Genomic DNA, 18,938 nt, shown 5'->3' on the forward strand with positions numbered 1-18,938 from the left:
TGCCCATGTCTTCCTTTCTTCGTGGAACGGATTAGGAATTTGGCATTGTACTGGATACATTTTTCCATTGATTTCTAAAAAATTCCAGGCCTTTTTATTTGTTTGAGTGCCATCACAAGTGATATCGACTACTCTCGCCCCAACTTCTTTTTGTTTTTTATTTTAGTAGGTTATTTTACGACGCTTTATCAACATCTAAGGTTATTTAGCGTCTGAATGAAATGAAGTGATAATGCCGGTGAAATGAGTCCGGGATCCAACACCGAAAGTTACCCAGCATATGCCCAGTTACCCGAAAAAAAACTCAACCAGGTAACTTGCCCCGACCGGGAACCGAACCCGGGCCACCTGGTTTCGCGGCCAGACGCGCTGACCGTTACTCCACAGGTGTGGACCCTATCTTCTAATTCTAGTACAGTATAACTTGTATAAGAATTTTAGGGAGAATATCGCTTGAAGTAGCATTTCTGCTAGCATAAATATCAATTGGCTGAATCGAATCTTGCATAAATGGCACACACATAAATACTAATGCCTGATTTCATAATTGTTTCGTCTGGATATTAGTCGTGAGATACTGAAAATCAACAAATCTGTGCACTTTAAGGGAAGAATTATTAAAGGGTTTCTTCTCTGAGTTTGACCTCATGGAATATTACCACAGCATAACGTTTACCTATTTTAATCTAATTCATCTTTATAGAAGTTAGAAATAGCACTCAAGGGATGTTGATTTACACAATTTTCTCGACAAAGTTTCCTTAAATGCTTTTCTGATGAAGAGACAGCAAATCATTCCCCAAATAATGTCTGTGTCCTTTTGGTGATTTTATTTTAAACAAACTCTGAAATAAAGTCACCACTATACCTCATTCCACTGGGATTTTTGAGTCCACATTTCTTTATCATTATATATAAAATCATTTTCTCTTCTTACGCAAAAAATGCATTATCTTTAACTTTATTGTTTTTACATTTTAAAAGTTTATTTAGCAAATAAATTCTGGCTTTTGCCGAGGAGAGACTGAGTTTAACCCTTGTGTACTTCTCGCGGTATTTCTGTTTGTTTGAATTTGTATAATAAAACAGTCTGATTTTATAATCATGTCTTCGGAAAAATGCATATCACGATACGATTATTTGCCGAAAACTGCCTGTCAATATAAAACATACGTTTTGTATCCAACCGTTTAGTCCTATTGGTAGTATGTAAATTAGCTCAAAATACGAGCTATCCACTTCACGCAATAGGAAAAAAATACCATAATTATATATACCAGCAACACCTTTTCGACATTCCCTCAATAGGAACTCTTTATCTTTTCGTAATTTTAAATACATTTCTCTAAAAGAAATCTGCTGAAATCTCTCTTCGGCGTTCAACATATTGCCTTCTGTTTCAAGACTGCAGCAAGCGCCACCTAGACAGTGATACTAAATTGTCTTATATCTAGCATAATTCCTTACCAAAACTATAACGTGGTTATTACGTATGTTGTATGAATCTGGTATAGAGTGCTTATTGGTAACGTAATGAAGTTGTAAACCTGTTTATGCACTTCTTATTCACTATATAACTTTCATGGTTGCCAGATTTATCTGCGAGGAGAATATTTCTCAAGAAATAACGACGATGTTTGGAGCTTACTAGCGGATTTATTAGCATAATTAAAATTGATGACTGAATTGTTTATGGTAAGGTTATTAAAACTCTTAAGAATATTATATATATATATATATATATATATATATATATATATATATATATTATTTGAGGAAAAATTGGTACAGCGTTCGCGCGCTAAGTGAAGGGTCCCGGGATCGATACCCGGCCCTGGAACAATTTTTCCTTGAAATTATTCAAACCTGCTTTACAGGGAGCTACTACCTGAAAGCCAGATTTGCATAATATTATAGACATTTCACATTATAAAATGTATTTATAGAACCTCTATGTTCGGCCTGCATATATATTTCCAGTAAAACTGTAATCAAACCATTCATACCTAGGAAAATATCAAGCTTTGTTGACATCACTTACATTAAACAGATGATTTGACAGCCTGTAATAATGTATAATTTTCTATCTCTGAGGTTTTTCTTGCATGACTGAAGTTGATGAATACTTGTAGTTCAGCATTTACGAAGTCAACGGAACATTTTATTTGTTACATCTGAGAACTCAAACTTCATAGCATTTTGGAAATAAATCTCTTCGTATAGGTCTGGTAGACTTCATGTTGAAAATAAACACATTTTAAAGAAAAAAGTAGGTAACTCTGAAATTATGGAATGTAAAGGAACTTACGAATACTCTAAAAACGTCCATTCTGGCACCCCTTGTAACTACACAATGTTTTAACTGATGTATAAGAGGTTTTTCTTTATTAGTAACAAAGTAATTGTATATTTTATTACAGTTTTGCAGATCCCCATCATTACAGTTTACCATATAGCGAAGGATTTCAACATGAAGAGCGCACGTCTGTTTATCAATCTGCCAAGCATTCTGGTTTGTCGGCAAACATTTTGCAGGATCAGGAAGGCAAGGAACGATTCAAATGCAATATTTGCGGAAAGTGCTTCTCGCAGGACAAATACCTGAGAAAGCATAAAATCCAGCATAATGGTCATAAACCATTCAAATGCCATGTTTGCGGAAAGTGCTTCTCGGTTCGCAGTATCTTAAAGATCCATAACCGCATTCACACCGGTGAGAAACCATTCAAATGCAATATTTGCGGAAAGTGCTTCTCGCAGTCCGTTCACCTTAAGAATCATGAAATCCACCATAAGAGTGAGAAACCATTCAAGTGCGATGTTTGTGGACATGGCTTTTCGCAACAAAATTATCTCAAAAGGCATGGACGAAAACATACTGGTGAGAAGCCATTCAAATGCCATGTTTGTGGAAAGTGTTTTTCGGAGAGAAACACCCTGACGACCCATAACCGCGTTCACACCGGTGAGAGACCATTCAAATGCAACGTTTGTGGAAAGTCATTCTCTCATTTGACAACGCAAAGAAGGCATCAAGACCTTCACACTAGTGAGAAGCTATTCAAATGCGACGTTTGTGGAAAGTGTTTCTCTGGTTCGAGTTATTTAAAAAGGCATCACACCATTCATACCCGTGATGTCTCTGGAGAGTCTTCTTCCAGACAATGTACCCAAGAGACACATGAACACAAGCATTGTGATAAAAAATCATTCAAATGTGATATTTGTGCAAAAAGCTTTTCGGAGTCTGGTATTCTGAAAAGCCATATGCGACAACACACGGGTGAGAAGCCATTCAAATGCGATATCTGTGGAAAGTGTTTCTCGCAGCGGAGTAGTCGAAATTTCCACGAACGCCAGCATACTGGTGGGAAACCATTTAAATGCAATGGTTGTGGTAAATGCTTCTTTTCGTCAAGTGACCTAAAGAGGCACGAACGGATGCATACTGGTCAGAAGCCATTCAAATGCAAGGTTTGTGAAAAGTCTTTCTCATATTCCAATAGCCTAAGGAATCATGAACGCCAGCATACGGGAGAGAAGCTGTTTAGATGCGATGTTTGTGACAAGTCCTTCTTTCATAAGGAAAGCATAAAAAATCATGTACTGAAACATATTGACTAGGAACATTCAAATGTTATTCCTAAAAATATATATATGCTTCCATTTGGATACAGTCTGTGTATGAAGAGTTTTTCGTTGTCTAATATCCTGAAAACTGTCATTAACATTACATTCGTAGATGGTTCAGGTTATCAGTTATTGTAAGAAAATATGTGTTAAATATATTTGCAATTTCATTTGCGTCTGACGTTTTTGTATTAGATGTAAGGCTTTAGTTTACCTTTCTTTTTTATTGTCCACTTTCCTTTTTAAATATGTTCCAAATCGTTTTGATACTATTATTGTTTTATATTGTAATTCTTTAGCTTTTTGGATCACTTTGTGTAATATTTTGTAATAATTCTCATACTGTTGTTTTAAAGTTTGCATCACTATTATTTCTGCTCTGTATATATAATAATCTCTTCCTTTTGAATTAGATTGTAATACCTTGTGGTCCACACCTGTGGAGTAACGGTCAGCGCGTCTGGCTGTGAAACCAGGTGGCCCGTGTTCGAATCCCGGTCGGGGCAAGTTACCTGGTTGAGGTTTTCTCCGGGGTTTTCCCTTAACCCAATACGAGCAAATGCTGGGTAACTTTCGGTGCTGGACCATGGACTCATTTCACCGGCATTATCACCTTCATATCATTCAGACGCTAAATAACCTAGATGTTGATACAGCGTCGTAAAATAACCCAGTAAAATAAAATAATACCTTGTGTAATCCACCTATTGTGGTATATTTTTGCATTTTTACTGGAAAACTACATTCAAAAATATTTACAAATATTTTATGGAACTCGTTGAATTTACTGTTCATATCACTTTGACTATACACTGATTCCCAGGTTTTATTTTTAAGATATGTTTGAAATTCCCTGTTTATATTTTTGAATCTCACTTTAGTTGGTTTTTTTGTGCTGTGTAATATTTATAATTGGGTGTTGAGAATCATGATCCAAAAGACCATTAATTAATTATTGGGATTCTTTGAAACATACCTGTTTCTTTTCCGATAAATGAATTGATTGCAGAAGCTGAATCCCTTTGTATTCTGGTCGGAAAATTTACCATGTAAATTAAATTGAAAGATGCTAGCAATGAATTTAGTTGATCTGTCCTATTGCTTTCTGTTAGATAACACCATTCTGCATGGATTTGTTGTTTTGAAATAAATGAGCGTTTCTGAATCACAATTTCACACTGATTGCAAAAATGAAACCTGTTTTCGCGTACCATGTCAGAATTTTTTACAATTCAAAATTTTATGTTTTCAATATTTTTCGTAATATAGTAATATTACAGAGTGCTTGTCGTTTGTTAAAAAGGCATGGAAGCTTATAATTTAAAATTTATTACTTAAAATGTGACATAATATATTATATTATGTTTGTATTATTAAAATGTACTGACTATATCCGCCCTTGGGGTACAAAATTGTATCCTAGCCCTTAAAATGAACGGACGTTTAGACATCTGTTGCTTATTCTTGGAGATTTTTACCTGTCTGCACCCAACATTACCTATAAACAGGAAGGTGAAATGTTTAGTGTCTCAGGTCATAAAAAATTATGAAGAACATATTTACTCTTAGAGATTGCTATTAAAACTAACAATGAATTAGAGAAATGACATAGGGTCCCTGTATACATATTTATTTATGGAAGTGCAATTAAGCTTATGATGCTACAGATTTCCTTACTGACATAATACACCTATCCCCCTTTAAAAGTTGTTTTAAAATTAGAGGTTCAGTTTTGTGTTGTTGATTGTCGTGTAAAAGTGAAGTGTGTGAGTTCTCATTTTTCTCGAGAGTATAACATAATAGTGTTGTTTCATAGAAATGTCGAAACGTGGTTGTGTAAATGATACAAATTTGTTTTGCTATAAATGTGGGTCATATACGTTAGTAAAACAGAGGCAGAATATAACAGCTTTTGTAAAGAATACTTACTTCCAATATTTTGGCATTAAGTTAGGAGACCAGGACAAATCCTAGTCCCCCACAAAGTATGTCATAGTTATGTTGAAGAGTTGAGGACTTGGAAAAATGGAAAAAGGAAGTCATTGCCCTTTGGTATCCCTATGATTTGGAGGGAATCTACAAATCATGAAGACGATTGTTATTTTTGTACAGTTAAGGTAGTTGGAAATACTGCTAAAAACAAGAATGAGATTCTATATCCTAACATACCCTCTGCCATTCGGGCCGTACCTCATAGTCCTGATATTCATGTTCCTCTACCCCCTGAATCAGATACATTGTCATCTGCATCCAGTAGCATTGAAACTGAATCTCCAGTGGATCATACTTATGAGCCAGACAATACTGGTGATGATAGATGTTTTAATCAAAGTGAGCTTCATGATTTAGCGAGGGATTTAAATTTGTCTAAAGAATCAGCAGAACTATTAGGTTCCAGGTTAAAAGAAAAGAAAGTATTGGCTCAAGGTACATATTTTCCATGGTACATGCATCGTGAGAAGGAACTTGTGCCTTTTTTTGCTGAAGAAAAAAATTTAGTGTATTGCCAAGCAGTAGCGGCTCGCCGTAAAAAAAATAGGTGAAGTGCTGTTCGCATACACAAATGCATAAACAGTTTTACCAATATAATGAGTAGGCCTACTATTCGTAAACTGCGTGCAATTTTAATAGTTCTAGAACACATGCAAACAGGAAAACTAATTTATTTCAGGACTCACTCAATTTCTCGCATACCAAGTCAATCCTCGTATCTTTTAAAGCAGCAAACGTGTCGATGATGTCTTCATAAAATGTCTGACTTTAACTGAGGGTGGGCAGTATACCTCTATGCAAAGCTATGGAATTAATGATGAAAGTGTCTCCTGTGATGTAGCATTCCGAGTAAAATTTTCGATCTCTTCAAACAGAAAAGCTTCTTTCATCGAAAGATTTTTTTAATGTTATTTTATATAATTTCTCTATATTCTTAGCTCTTGTTAAAACAAAGAACACAAGGAACTGTAGGTTGTCCAGAATTTAAAACATCTTTTTTATCCTCATATTTAAATCTACCAAACGGCACTTCTAATAAATTACAAACCGTGTCATTTTCGGGATACATACTTCACACCCATTTATCAATATTTTCTATGTATTGATACCTAAGTATTTGTATAATAGCACTACAGTGATTAAACATATAATATACACTATGATGTAGGATTAATATACTATATACACTTATCACTAATATACTGTAAATACATTAACTTTACTAATAAGTTAATATATACGTACACAGTATTAAACTACATGTCTACATTTACGTGGGCGTTAAACTTTCAAATAGAAAAGCTGAAACAAAACTGGCAAGCTCATGAGAAGCAATAATACACGCTGTGGAAAACAACTTTTAAACTTTACGAATGTGTGTGCGGTGTATTCCTGATAAAATAACATTAATTTACCGCTGCAGGGGTGGCTGCTTGGACACAAGGAATGAGGATAGTATTCTCGAGTCAGGTAGTAGGCCTACATACTCTAAAATTTCACACCCCTTGAACAATAGTCCCCGGCCTTGGAGACTAGCTTCAACCCTTCTCTATTATTAGTACCGTTAGATCTGCAAACTGGTTACTCCACCTACAAGTCTGACAGTTGTCCATAACTGAAAGACTCAGAAACGCACTTCACTCATACAATCTTTCTTTAGTGCGTGACGTCACGTTACCTTGCAAACCAAGTGCTGTATGAGAATGGGAGGCCAAATAATTTCACCTCTATAGTATCGTAAGTTCCAGTAGACACTGCTCGGCGCTCGTAACAGTTCACATTATTCTATTCAGCGGACGGTTACAGGTACAATTTATACAACTAAACACTATTCATAACAACTCAAAATAAAACTTTTTTTATTTTAGAAATGTGATACCGGTAATAACTAGAATTAATTATTAACACGAGATAAAATTGTGTTTTACGCATAAATAGGTGAAGTCACACTTCACCTTCGTCACCTGAATAACCGCCTCTGTTGCCAAGACATTATTGCCGTCTTAAAATTTTATAACATAAACTATAATTCCAAGGAGTGAAGGTTCTTCATAGAATCTTCTCAGAAAAGTCTTGAAGGTTTTTTGCTTCATAATGGAAACATTCCGGGCCATTGCTGGGACTGCTCTGAACAACATGTGAGGAGGTCAAAGAGGAGAAAATTTGAAGTGCAGTATTGAGGTAAGGTTATGAAAGTGTTTATAATTATTAATTAATATTAATTAATGATTAATTAGTGGCAAATATCAAATTGTGGCCTAGTTTTTCTCACAACATTCTTGTAGAAAATAATTTTTATGGCGTTTCACAAAGCAATCATTTCATTTCTAGTTACTCATGAATTGTCTGAAAACCTGACGTGATGCGGAAAAATGGAGATTATTTTCGAATTCAGCACAAAAAAAAAACCGTTTAGAATCGCTGATCAGATTGAAAACAACAGAAAATAAGTTTTGAAATGCAGAATGGTGCAATCGACATTCATTTCTCCGCAAGTAATGCATTCACGTTTCAGTTTCTGTAAGCATTGCAGTATCTTTTCCAATAAATGAATTAAATTTCCGTAGTCTGCACATGGTGCTCTTTATAGACATATTACAAAGAAATTGTATTGTTTATTTTCGAATTCAACTGCACTAATTTCTAAATGCCTGTCTTTGCAAAAATGTGAACGTTCAATCTATTTTTTAATTAATGTCAGATCTGAGAAATACACTCCACGCTTCCATTCTCAAGAATCTGTCTCCAGTAACTGGCACTTAATTTATATCCTTCCAGTGAGAGAGACAATTATTTCCTGTTGTTTCATATGGTGTTCGGTAATATGTAGCACATTCGGATATAAATGTTCGGAATCTAAGGATGCGAAGATTTCATTCGTCTTATTTTTTTTTATACTTCTTATATTCCAACGGAATAGACTGATTGTTGTTTGCGTTACGATTTGTTGATTCTGTTTATTATTATTATTATTATTATTATTATTATTGTCATTATTGTTATATTGATTTTTTATTTACTCTATGACGGATTACAAAAGGAATTTTATTGTCACACTTGCCGTGATCACACTGAAGACTGACAGCAATGAGACGCGCTAGCGAGTCCTTGTCTCGAGAATACAAATGCAGTCTATGATCAGTGTATTCCTCTCTTACAATGGAGGATATGTCTATAATATTAATGTCCCTGTCCAATTGAGCCAAGTCAGTCCGCAGATTTACACTCTTAACCCTCCTATTCATCCACGGCTTGTCATGCCTCTGGAAAAGGTTTGCGAAACCCGCATTGGTATGGCCAATCCTCTGTGCAATGTTGTGTATATCTCCATCAATTGAATAATTGAGGTTCGTGTCTAGACTGTTCCCTACAACCGCATTATAATTATATGATCTTGTTTATCAAGATCTTTAGCAAGTGCACACAGATCCCCTACAATATTGGTCAGGGAAGCCTTGGGTTTGAAAAAGCTGGTAACAGCATATTTCTCACCCAATGAAGCCTGGAGCCATTCATTTAATCCTCTGCTATGGCTGCTACCTATCCAAAGTATCTTCCTCTTATCCTTGGGCTCCGACACTGAGTTGGATGGAGCATCAGATTCAGGCTCTGGAGAATTCAAAACAGAGAACCTGTTGCTCAGTTCCACTTCAGTAATAGAGGTAGCAGTGGCAGTACTAGGGACATTAGAACTCTTCCCTTTACACTTCAGTTTAGAGGCCACCTTAAACTCTGGTGATCTACTTCTAACCTTAGGCCTGTATATTTCAAGCCTGCAATCTCCTCATTAGCTAGCTCTAAATGTTTGTCTAATTGGGTGATGGTTTTTGCTCGTTCCTTTACAACATCTAATTGTTTACAATATTTACAGTTCCAGCATCAGTATTCGCACAGTCCCAATGAAACCACGTATTACGCTGTTTACAATTAACAACTTGACACATTTTCCTTCGACATGCACCACACTTACCTGACAAAACGTACATCTAAATTAGGCCTAAACTATAACAGGACACGAAATTGTGTTATTTTATTTAACTTAATATATTTAGCTCTTTACAAGTAATTACACAACAGTTAAAGAATATAAAATATAAATATATACAGCAAAACACACTACAATACAACTTATTACTATTGTGACAATGTGTCCGAGTGGGTTTTGCACTCGTTAAGTATTCAAATGGTGGCCGGATCAGCTGATTGGGAGTCTAGTAGAGATGGGTAAAAAAAGGTGGAACAGTTTATTTGAAACTGTTTCGTATCGAAACAGTTTCGTGATATAACCTGTTCCAACTGTTCCAAAGAGTGTTACACTGCTCCAGTGATATATAACTTCAACGTTCCACATGGTTCCAATAGATAAACAGTTAAGTTTCTAAACAGTTTTCCTCTTCTTTGTTGTCTGGAAAGGCCTGTGCAGCGCTGTCATTGACCTCCAATCGAAAGTAGTGTATAATATCCATGTTCCACACGGCCTTCGTGCAACAGTAGCCTATGTAGGACAGCGCAATTTAATTGTACGAATCAAATTCTCTAATAAATCTGATATTCATTATTAGCTGTCTATTGATGGAGAATATGTTCATGGTGCCCTAACATAGTGTTAATTATTAATATACCGCGAAAAATATCATCGGCTAATGTCATCGTTATTAAACTCTCCTAGGGCTATATGCGTTATTTTTACTAAAATCGATTTATTTTGAATTGTAGTTATTTACTGTACCCTTAACAGTAACCTACGAAAAATATCTTTCGTCGTCATAATACACTGAACAGCTGATTTAAAGACGATTCAAGGGCTTTGAAACATGTTCCCGAAGCAGATGAGAGGTTGAAACAGTTGGAACATTTGGCACTGATGTCGTGAACATATTCTCATGAAACTGTTATTTTGGAATAGTTTCGTTCATGAAACTGTTACAGTCGAGACTGTTTCTTAAAAATACCAGTTTATCCCATCTCTAGAGTCTAGAACAACGAGTTAGAAAGAGAAGAATATAGAGTGGCCATGTTGTCCTGTACAATGTTGTATATACGGAGTAAAAACTACGCAAAAACAAAGAAAAAACATGCCTGTTGTGTGTGCTGCATATAACTGCAATGTCAAAAGGAGAAAGATAACTGATATATCATATTTCATGTAAATTTTATGAAGTTAAGTCCATAGTTATGTTAATTAGCAGCATTTTTTTCATGCATAAATGTATAACAACGCCCGGACTAAACAAAATAAATGGTTCACTGGTAATGTACTTAAACTAAATACGGATAAAACTACTACAATTGCGTTTCAGACCCAGTGAAAAATAAATAGCAATACAATATTAAAATTGTATTTTGACACCGGCATTCTTTATTTCTGCTCCTTCTGTCCTTACTGCTTATAGAAGAAGACGATGAACTGTAGCTTATAAAAAGTAGGCCTATTTCGAAGACAAACGATTAATCAAATAAATGGCTCACTAGTAATAAAGTTAAACTAAATACGGATAATACCACTACAATTCCGTTTCAAACCCAGTAATAGCAATCAAATATTAAAATTGTATTTCGACACTCGCATCCAAAATAACGCAAAACTCTGGAGTAGGTCGTATTGTTGTTAGTATTTTGATTGGAAAGACATGAAAGAACATAATTGAGCATCCACGTGCAATAATGGGGTAAGTATGAATATATTTCGTAACTACTTACCCCATTATTGTACGTGGGTGCTCAATTATACACTAATAATAATCCGTGGTGCCACAGCCCTTGAAAGGCTCAGACAGACCAGCCGGCTGTTGGCCTCACGTTCACATTTCGATAATTATACTCTACTGTAACAAAAAAAAAAAAAAAAATAAAGCGTGTTTGGTCATGTTTTACCCAAGTTACAAGCTTGGAGGTAAAGGTTGTTTACTACAGTTAGGGCCTACTTTCATGCTATATATTGTGGTATAATAAATAGTTTTGCAACTTGTACAGACTGGGAAAACAATTTAATAAAATCATCCGAATCATACTCGTTCATTTTATAGGCAATCTTGCAGGTCGCATTTAAAAGAACCTAGGAATATTAACATTTTCTTCAGTATATTTGCTAGGACTTCTTGTCATACTACATGACAATTTTGCTTAGGTTATTCTTTTAAGCATTCCTTCTAGGAATAGCTCAAGTGTTTTAAATTTAGCGTACATAAGTTCTTTACTTTAGATTAACTTCTTAGCACGTATTTGACGAAATACTAGGTTTTTCCACTTCAGTTTAACTGATTTATGCAAACGAACTTTTGACAGCTGACGATTCTAATGTCATTTATCGCCACGCCCACTTTGTTTTGTGCGCATAAGTTAATGGAGGACGGTCATTCAATTTTCTTCAGAATTAGTGAAAAATTTGGGTATTCTTTATCCATGGGATCCGAGTTATTTAAACTGTTAATAGCTGTCTAACTGTTTTACACATTAGGTACTAGTATCGACTTAGTACAACAAAACTTACTACCAGGGGCCTGTTTCTCAAAACTCATGGACTAGTAATACTAGTCTGTACAGTAGTAATATTAGTTTATTTTACAAGTCTGTGTTTCTAGAAACTACAAGGGTAAAGTAGTAGTTACCAGTTCACAGACTAGTAATATTGGTCGATTTCACCAGTTCATAAGTGATTCTGTTTCTCAAAATGCTAATCTAGTTGATTACACTAGTATTCAACAGGAATATTCCTACAAGACTCTAAAGACTGGTGATTTCTATATTATCAGTTACCAGTGACAACCTTTCTCAGATAAAACAAAATATTGTAGTTATTTTCTTTTAATATCTGGTTTGGTGATTCCGAATGAAGCCATGAAGAAGTTGTGAGAAGAGCTAAAACTGTATCGAGAAAGAACAATTATTATTCCTTTACGGGAGCATTGTTTAAATATAATGAACGGTTTAGGTAAAGTACTGAAAAGCTTGAAAAGTTGTTAAATATAGTGGGACCTGCCATAACAAGACAAAAAAAAATAGAAGTCTTGCATTATCAGCAAAGCTTCAAATACAAATTGCTCTACAAATCGGGATGTTGATTATTTTCCAATGCCATCTAGTCTTTCTGTCCTAGACCAGCAACACTTGCAGAATTTTTTCCTAATAATCTAATACCGATTCATCAACTAATTTTTACTAGCTTTCCTCCTCCACTGCCAATTCTTCTGACATTATCAACTTTAACCTACAAATTAAATATATAATGACAATAATTTATGAATAGATAAAATGTAAAACAAAAAAAATTAGCGAATTTTTCATCAAGTCATAAGTGGCATTCATGTCGGCAGTAGACCCACTAGCTACATCATATGTTCAAATTACGATACTGTGAACTTGAATTGGTACTTATCAAAATTGCTTTCTTGATGTTGGGCCAGTAAGTGTCCCTAACGTATGCATAATCTTTGTTCTGAGGTATCAGTTCCATAGCCTCACACATTACAACACTTTTTGTCCATTCGTTTATTTCATCATTTTTGGTTAACATGCTTGAAAAAGCACCGAATAATAATCCTTTGATTCATTAATCATATTGAGTATAGTTAATTTGCTTTCAACTGATGGAATTTCAACCGAAAAGAGAAATCGAAACCACAATACAAACAACTTAGCCTTCTAACCTCAAATAACAATACCTACCAATGACTATAAACAAATGAACTCAATCAGCTGACTAGTGAAACAGATCATGTAACTAGTGAAAAATTGTCACAAGTTACTAGACTGGTAAAATAGTTTGAGAAACAGAATCTACTAGAGCTCGTGAAATATACTCTGGTAACTGGTGAACTACTAAACTAGTATTTTTGAGAAACAGGCCCCAGTACAATATTATACACTTACCTAAGCAAACTAACCTAACCTTAGTAACATACATGAAGAATTGAAATAAAAACCATACTGCACAACCAAAAATAATTTCGAAGACATCATGTAATACAAAGCAAGTTAAGGGACGTTAATAGTGTACACATATTTTAAAAGTGCTTCCATTTATACAAAGGGATCAGGAGAGGTCTAGACAGCACCGACTAGTTTTTCACTGTGGGCTGCTGACGCACTAGAGACGGGAAACGGGCAGTGTAGAGTTGTGGTGCTACAACCACATAAGTTTCCACAATGATGACGCAACCATGCACGTGTTCGTCCTGGCTCGTGTCAAGGTTAGTGAATCAGTCTCCAAGTGACTGACGAGTGAAATGGTACAGTTAGAACTACCGATTCTGGCGAATGACCTTGCTGACGGTGCCAGTTGACGAGCTATTTGTTGTCCTTCGTGAATGAGTTGGCGATAACACTTTCCTCCGCTAGTATCATTGTTATGAAACATACAAATTGACCACAGTACAGTCCGAGTGGATGATTTCTATGAGAATCTGCAGTTCTAACAGTTAAAAGTTATCACTCTGCATCATTGGCGATTTCTCTTAAGGAGCACAGGAGCAGTGCACCACCTCTTCAAATAACACATGTTTTTAAAGTTATATCAATGAGCTGCAGTAGACTGTGTGAGAGATATAATTCTTTATTATAATACTATGTAAAAATAACACTGCACGTGTACCGGTCTTGTTGACGCCTGGGACTTACGTTTACCGCTCGACACTTGCGGCACACTGTTCCATTGGAGCATGCGCAGTAGTGCTGTTTCACTGGCAGGCTTTGGAGCATGGTAGGGAGGCAGTACAGTGTGCGTAGGAGGGGTTAGGAGCACTTTCAGATGTGTTCTCAAGCTGTCTGCAGTAGTTGTTAGCTCGTTCCATCATAAATATTGCAATGAATAGTGTGCAAAATCTTTTAAATGTGTAATTTTCTGTAAGAACTTTACACGAAAAGATAAAAATAAAGAATATGGGTAGACGTACACAGGAATTGAAACTATAAATGACGAAGAACAGTAATAGAGAACTGACAAGAAAATTCAACAGTCGGACTTACGAAAAATAGAGTATCCGGCTGCAATATAAAACATGCTGTATTCACTGACAAAAACAAGTACGTTTTATGAATTTTATTTATTTTTCTGTTTGAATTTAGGACTGTGAGTAGTAACTACATAATTTTGATTATCGTTCTGCAGGTATGATTGTTTTGAAGCACTTGAATGAAAGAATTAAAAAAACACGATTCTTCAGCTGCACACATCAACAATAATGTTAAATTAGTAGTGTTGGGTCAAATATACAGACACAATTGGATTCAATTAGACTGTCGAACTTCACAATGATAAAGTTACCAAGAACAGATATGTGCGTGAGGTTTTGTGGAGCTTTTGAGTTGGCTTTAAGAGGTCACGATGACGGAGACTCATCTTTAAATGCTAGTATTTTTCTTGACCTCGTCAATTTCAGTTCTGAATTAGACGCACTCTTAAGGAACATTTGGAAAGAGCAACAGTGTTTAAGGACACATCAAACACTATAGAGAACGAAGTCATTCAAGCCATTTTGATGTATGCCATGATGAGATTTCAAAGAAATAAAGAAAGCTGCTGACTTTTTAGCAGTTAAGGCTGAGGAGACGACACACATATCGAATGCTTGTGAACGTGTGAACTGTGTTATAAAACGTAATATAGCGAAAACAATATTATTTATGGTGTGCTGCAATAGAAATTGAACACTTTACTTTGCTATTACTGGACCTACATAGGAAAATGATTAACTGCAATTTCTTGACTAACAAAATTATGTAAATCTATACTTATTTAACATAAATGTTAATAGTATGTCGTAGTTATTACCTATAATAATAATAATTAATAATAATAATAATAATAATAATAATAGGGTGTAATAATATGATAGTCATAATAAATATTTGTGCACCACCAGGATTATTTATCACCACACGCCACTGCTCTGCATAAGAAAGTCCGCCACGCAAACCCCCACATTAAACTCGCCGTAACTCGTATAGGTTTTGAATATCAGCCACTTTTAAAAGTAATTTCTATTCTTTCTAAACATTTCTCTCGCTTTGACCCCCCTATAACGTGAAAAATAAAAAAGTTTGTCGCTTATCACTTTTGAGAGTGTCAATGTTTATTTTGAACTGGAGACTTCGAAGTAGGGATGGGCGAAAAATAACGTATCAGTTACTTTGTAACAGTTACTTAATTGTAACGATTACAAAAATAACTTGGACACGAAATCACTAGTTACTCGCTGTTACACTGTTACTTTTGCCTGGATGAAACTTCTGCAAAAGAAACTAGTTATAATAACGCCATTACGTATTGTTCAACCGGTCCACGAGATAACGCGGCCACTAATATGTTTCACCATCTGGTTACAAAAATATCAACTAAGTCCGTTCCCTAGAGCAGAACACTGGGAGTACGGTTTCGATCAGAGCCGAGAATGTGACATTTCACAATATTATTGTTATTAAATCTGTAAGAAAATTGTTTAAAAGGGGCTATACTCTTCATAAAATATTTCCACCCGAAGTGGAATGTGTAATATGCAAACTAAACCGTCACAAAAATTAGTCATGATGAATAAATCAATTTTGTTTATTATATAACATAAACTATTGATGTCCTTCGTAATAATATAAAGTCTTCAAATATTTAAAATAAACTATTATTGCATGATTTATCGCATTAGGGGCCTACTAATTTCATAAGTGGATCTAGCCTTTCAATATTGTGGTTGGGGGAGAAAGTTTGAGCTTGTTTATATAGGTACCGCTAAAAATATTTTAAATAATTTCTTAGACTTTTTCCACACTTCTGTAAAGTCGTCATATCTTATCCTTTTACAATGCTATCTTTCATGGGCGTAAGCAAGTGGGCGGGTCAGGGAGAGGCTTTGGCTTCCTAAATCTCAAAAGAAAATTTAAAAAATATATGTTAGCACTGAATAAATATAAAAAGCAAACTGAAAACATGGTATTTCTTTTTAGAAAACCTGTCTAATATTGAAATGAAACTTTGTGACACAGCTCCATACTATTCAGTTACTATCCCCCCCCCACCGTTCTGAAGTCACCAACATCGTACCACAGCCAGGGATGTGCTGGAGGGCACTCATGAAGGCTCGCGCGAGTCCTTTGTTAAATATTCATATTGGTTCCAAGATGTTTGTTAAAATAACTCGCAAGGAAAAATCAATCAAATAAACCCATTTTTCTAATTTAGGTAACCAGCTACTATTCTTCATTCTGCTAAAGCGATCGCTTGAAAATACAGAAATTTAGTGGCTTTTGCACTGCTTGTTGGAGACACTCTATAGCTAATTATGATTTCCGAGATTTCGTGGATAACTTAATAGGAAAAACTTGCCCTTTTGTCATTCACTAGAGCCAAAGCCAAAATAAATCACGAATTACATCACCGTTAGCAGTGCGAAAGCTGTAAAAGACTTCAGTGTAATGAATGACATTGCCACTTGTGAAAAAAGTAAGCTTACAATCTCCCACTTGTCCAGTTTAATGACAATTATATTAAAATAACTCTTCTCGGGTTCTCAGCCAGGTGAGTTGGAGATTAGCTTCCAAGCTTTTGACGGCTAGCTCTGCCATCTTCTTCAGGGATGAAGTGATGTGGGACGAAAATCGAAAGAGAATTGGGAGGACAAATTTAAAAGGTACGCAAAACGCGTCCTTGCAGGGGGTTGGGGGCTGTACAAAACTAAATATGTGAGCTCCAAGCCTGTTGGCCACTAGTCTCACTCCGGGTTACGCTGCTCCACTGAAGGAGCTCTAGAAAATTTTGAAGGGGAAGCCGAAATTGGACGTAACCTCTTAGGTACCACATACGCGAGGGGGACGGAGATTTGATCAAGTGATCACGGTGTCCTAAGACCAAGGTGGTGTCTACAGAATACCTTGTGAGTGTGGGAAATGCTACATCGGGCAGACGGGACGAACTATTATGGAACGCTGCAAGGAACATCAACGCAGCATAAGACTATATTTTCCTGATACGTCTGCAGTAGCCCAACACAGTCTAGAAACTGGTCACAAGATAGATTTCGGCGCCACCACCATCTTGGACAAGACATCAGGTTACTGGGACTTAGTTATCAAGGAAGCCATCGAAATCCAGCTAGATGGCAATAATTTCAACAGAGACGGGGGTCTACAGCTGAGTACAGCATGGAAACCTGCCATCAATACGCTTCGACCACCAGGACACGGCAGACAGTCGGGACCAGCAAGTAGCTTCTGATTGGCTGCCGCGTCCACCAACCAGAACGCGCCTGACGGTCGGGACTAGGAACTAGCTCCTGATTGGCCCGCAGCGGGAATCCATACTTTTGCATATATACCTGCTAGACGTGGTCCCACATCACGTAACCCGGAGCAGCGTAACCCGGAGTGAGACTAGTGGCCAACAGGCTTGGAGCTCACATATTTAGTTTTGTACAGCCCCCAACCCCTTGCAAGGACGCGTTTTGCGTATCTTTTAAATTTTCCTCCCAATTCTCCTTCGATTTTTTTCGTCCCACATCACTTCATCCCTGAAGAAGATGGCAGAGCTAGCCGTCGAAAGCTTGGAAGCTAATCTCCAACTCACCCGGCTGAGAACCCGAGAAGAGTTATTTTATATCAAACGCCGGGAAAGCCTCAAGTCAGACAATTATATTTATTGGCAAACCTATGAAATAATGGGACAGGTTCCAGTTAGTGGTATCCTGTATGAGAAATCATCGCCTCGGTAGAGCTATTTTGAAGATCAAGTGTTATTGTTATTATTATTATTATTATTATTATTTTGTTCGCGATCCCCCATTAATAGCTGTGCCGACACTCAGGTGGCCGCGGACCCCGCTTGAAATCACTGATCTGCGCTGTATGTGTATTTATTATAATAAATAAATTCATAATGTACATAATATTTGAGGTATAATATGATTCATGATTGTGTTTGTTAAATAACAGTCGGTTCTGTGGCGTATTGATGATGATGATGATGATGAAGATGATGATGATGATGATAATGATGATGATGATGGTGATGATGCCCACTTTTGCTAAACATGAAACAAAATTGTTCAGAATGGACATATTTCAGGAATAATATGTTTCGTGATTGTGTTTGTTAATGTGTAATATCAATTTTAATGTTCTAATATGTGCAACTTACTAAGAATAGTTTCACATTTCGACGTTTTGAAAATGTTTTGAGCGAAACTAAAATTACATATCCAATGGGAACCGGTTGAATTAAAGAGACTGAAAAAAGAACTAAAGGAACCCATATGGTAACAGCAAAATTAGCAGTAATTCCATGATTTATTATAATTGCATTTCATTTTCAGTGGTGTATGCTGAACCTGGAG

General features: G+C 36.0%; 1 protein-coding gene across 4 annotated transcripts in view; it reads left to right on the forward strand.

Annotated features, from left to right (window-relative positions):
• LOC138693140 (zinc finger protein ZFP2-like) overlaps positions 1-3,804 on the forward strand; it is a 59,813-nt gene extending 56,009 nt beyond the window's left edge. For all 4 annotated transcript variants that reach the window (XM_069816802.1, XM_069816803.1, XM_069816804.1 and 1 more), the window contains one exon: positions 2,421-3,804. In XM_069816802.1, the coding sequence (XP_069672903.1) occupies positions 2,421-3,624 (1,204 nt within the window). In that variant the 3' untranslated portion in view covers positions 3,625-3,804. The remainder of the gene's footprint in view (positions 1-2,420) is intronic.
• The last annotated feature ends 15,134 nt before the right edge of the window (positions 3,805-18,938 follow it).

Source organism: Periplaneta americana, chromosome 17 (assembly GCF_040183065.1).
Source record: "Periplaneta americana isolate PAMFEO1 chromosome 17, P.americana_PAMFEO1_priV1, whole genome shotgun sequence".
Classification (NCBI taxonomy): Eukaryota; Metazoa; Arthropoda; class Insecta; order Blattodea; family Blattidae; genus Periplaneta; species Periplaneta americana.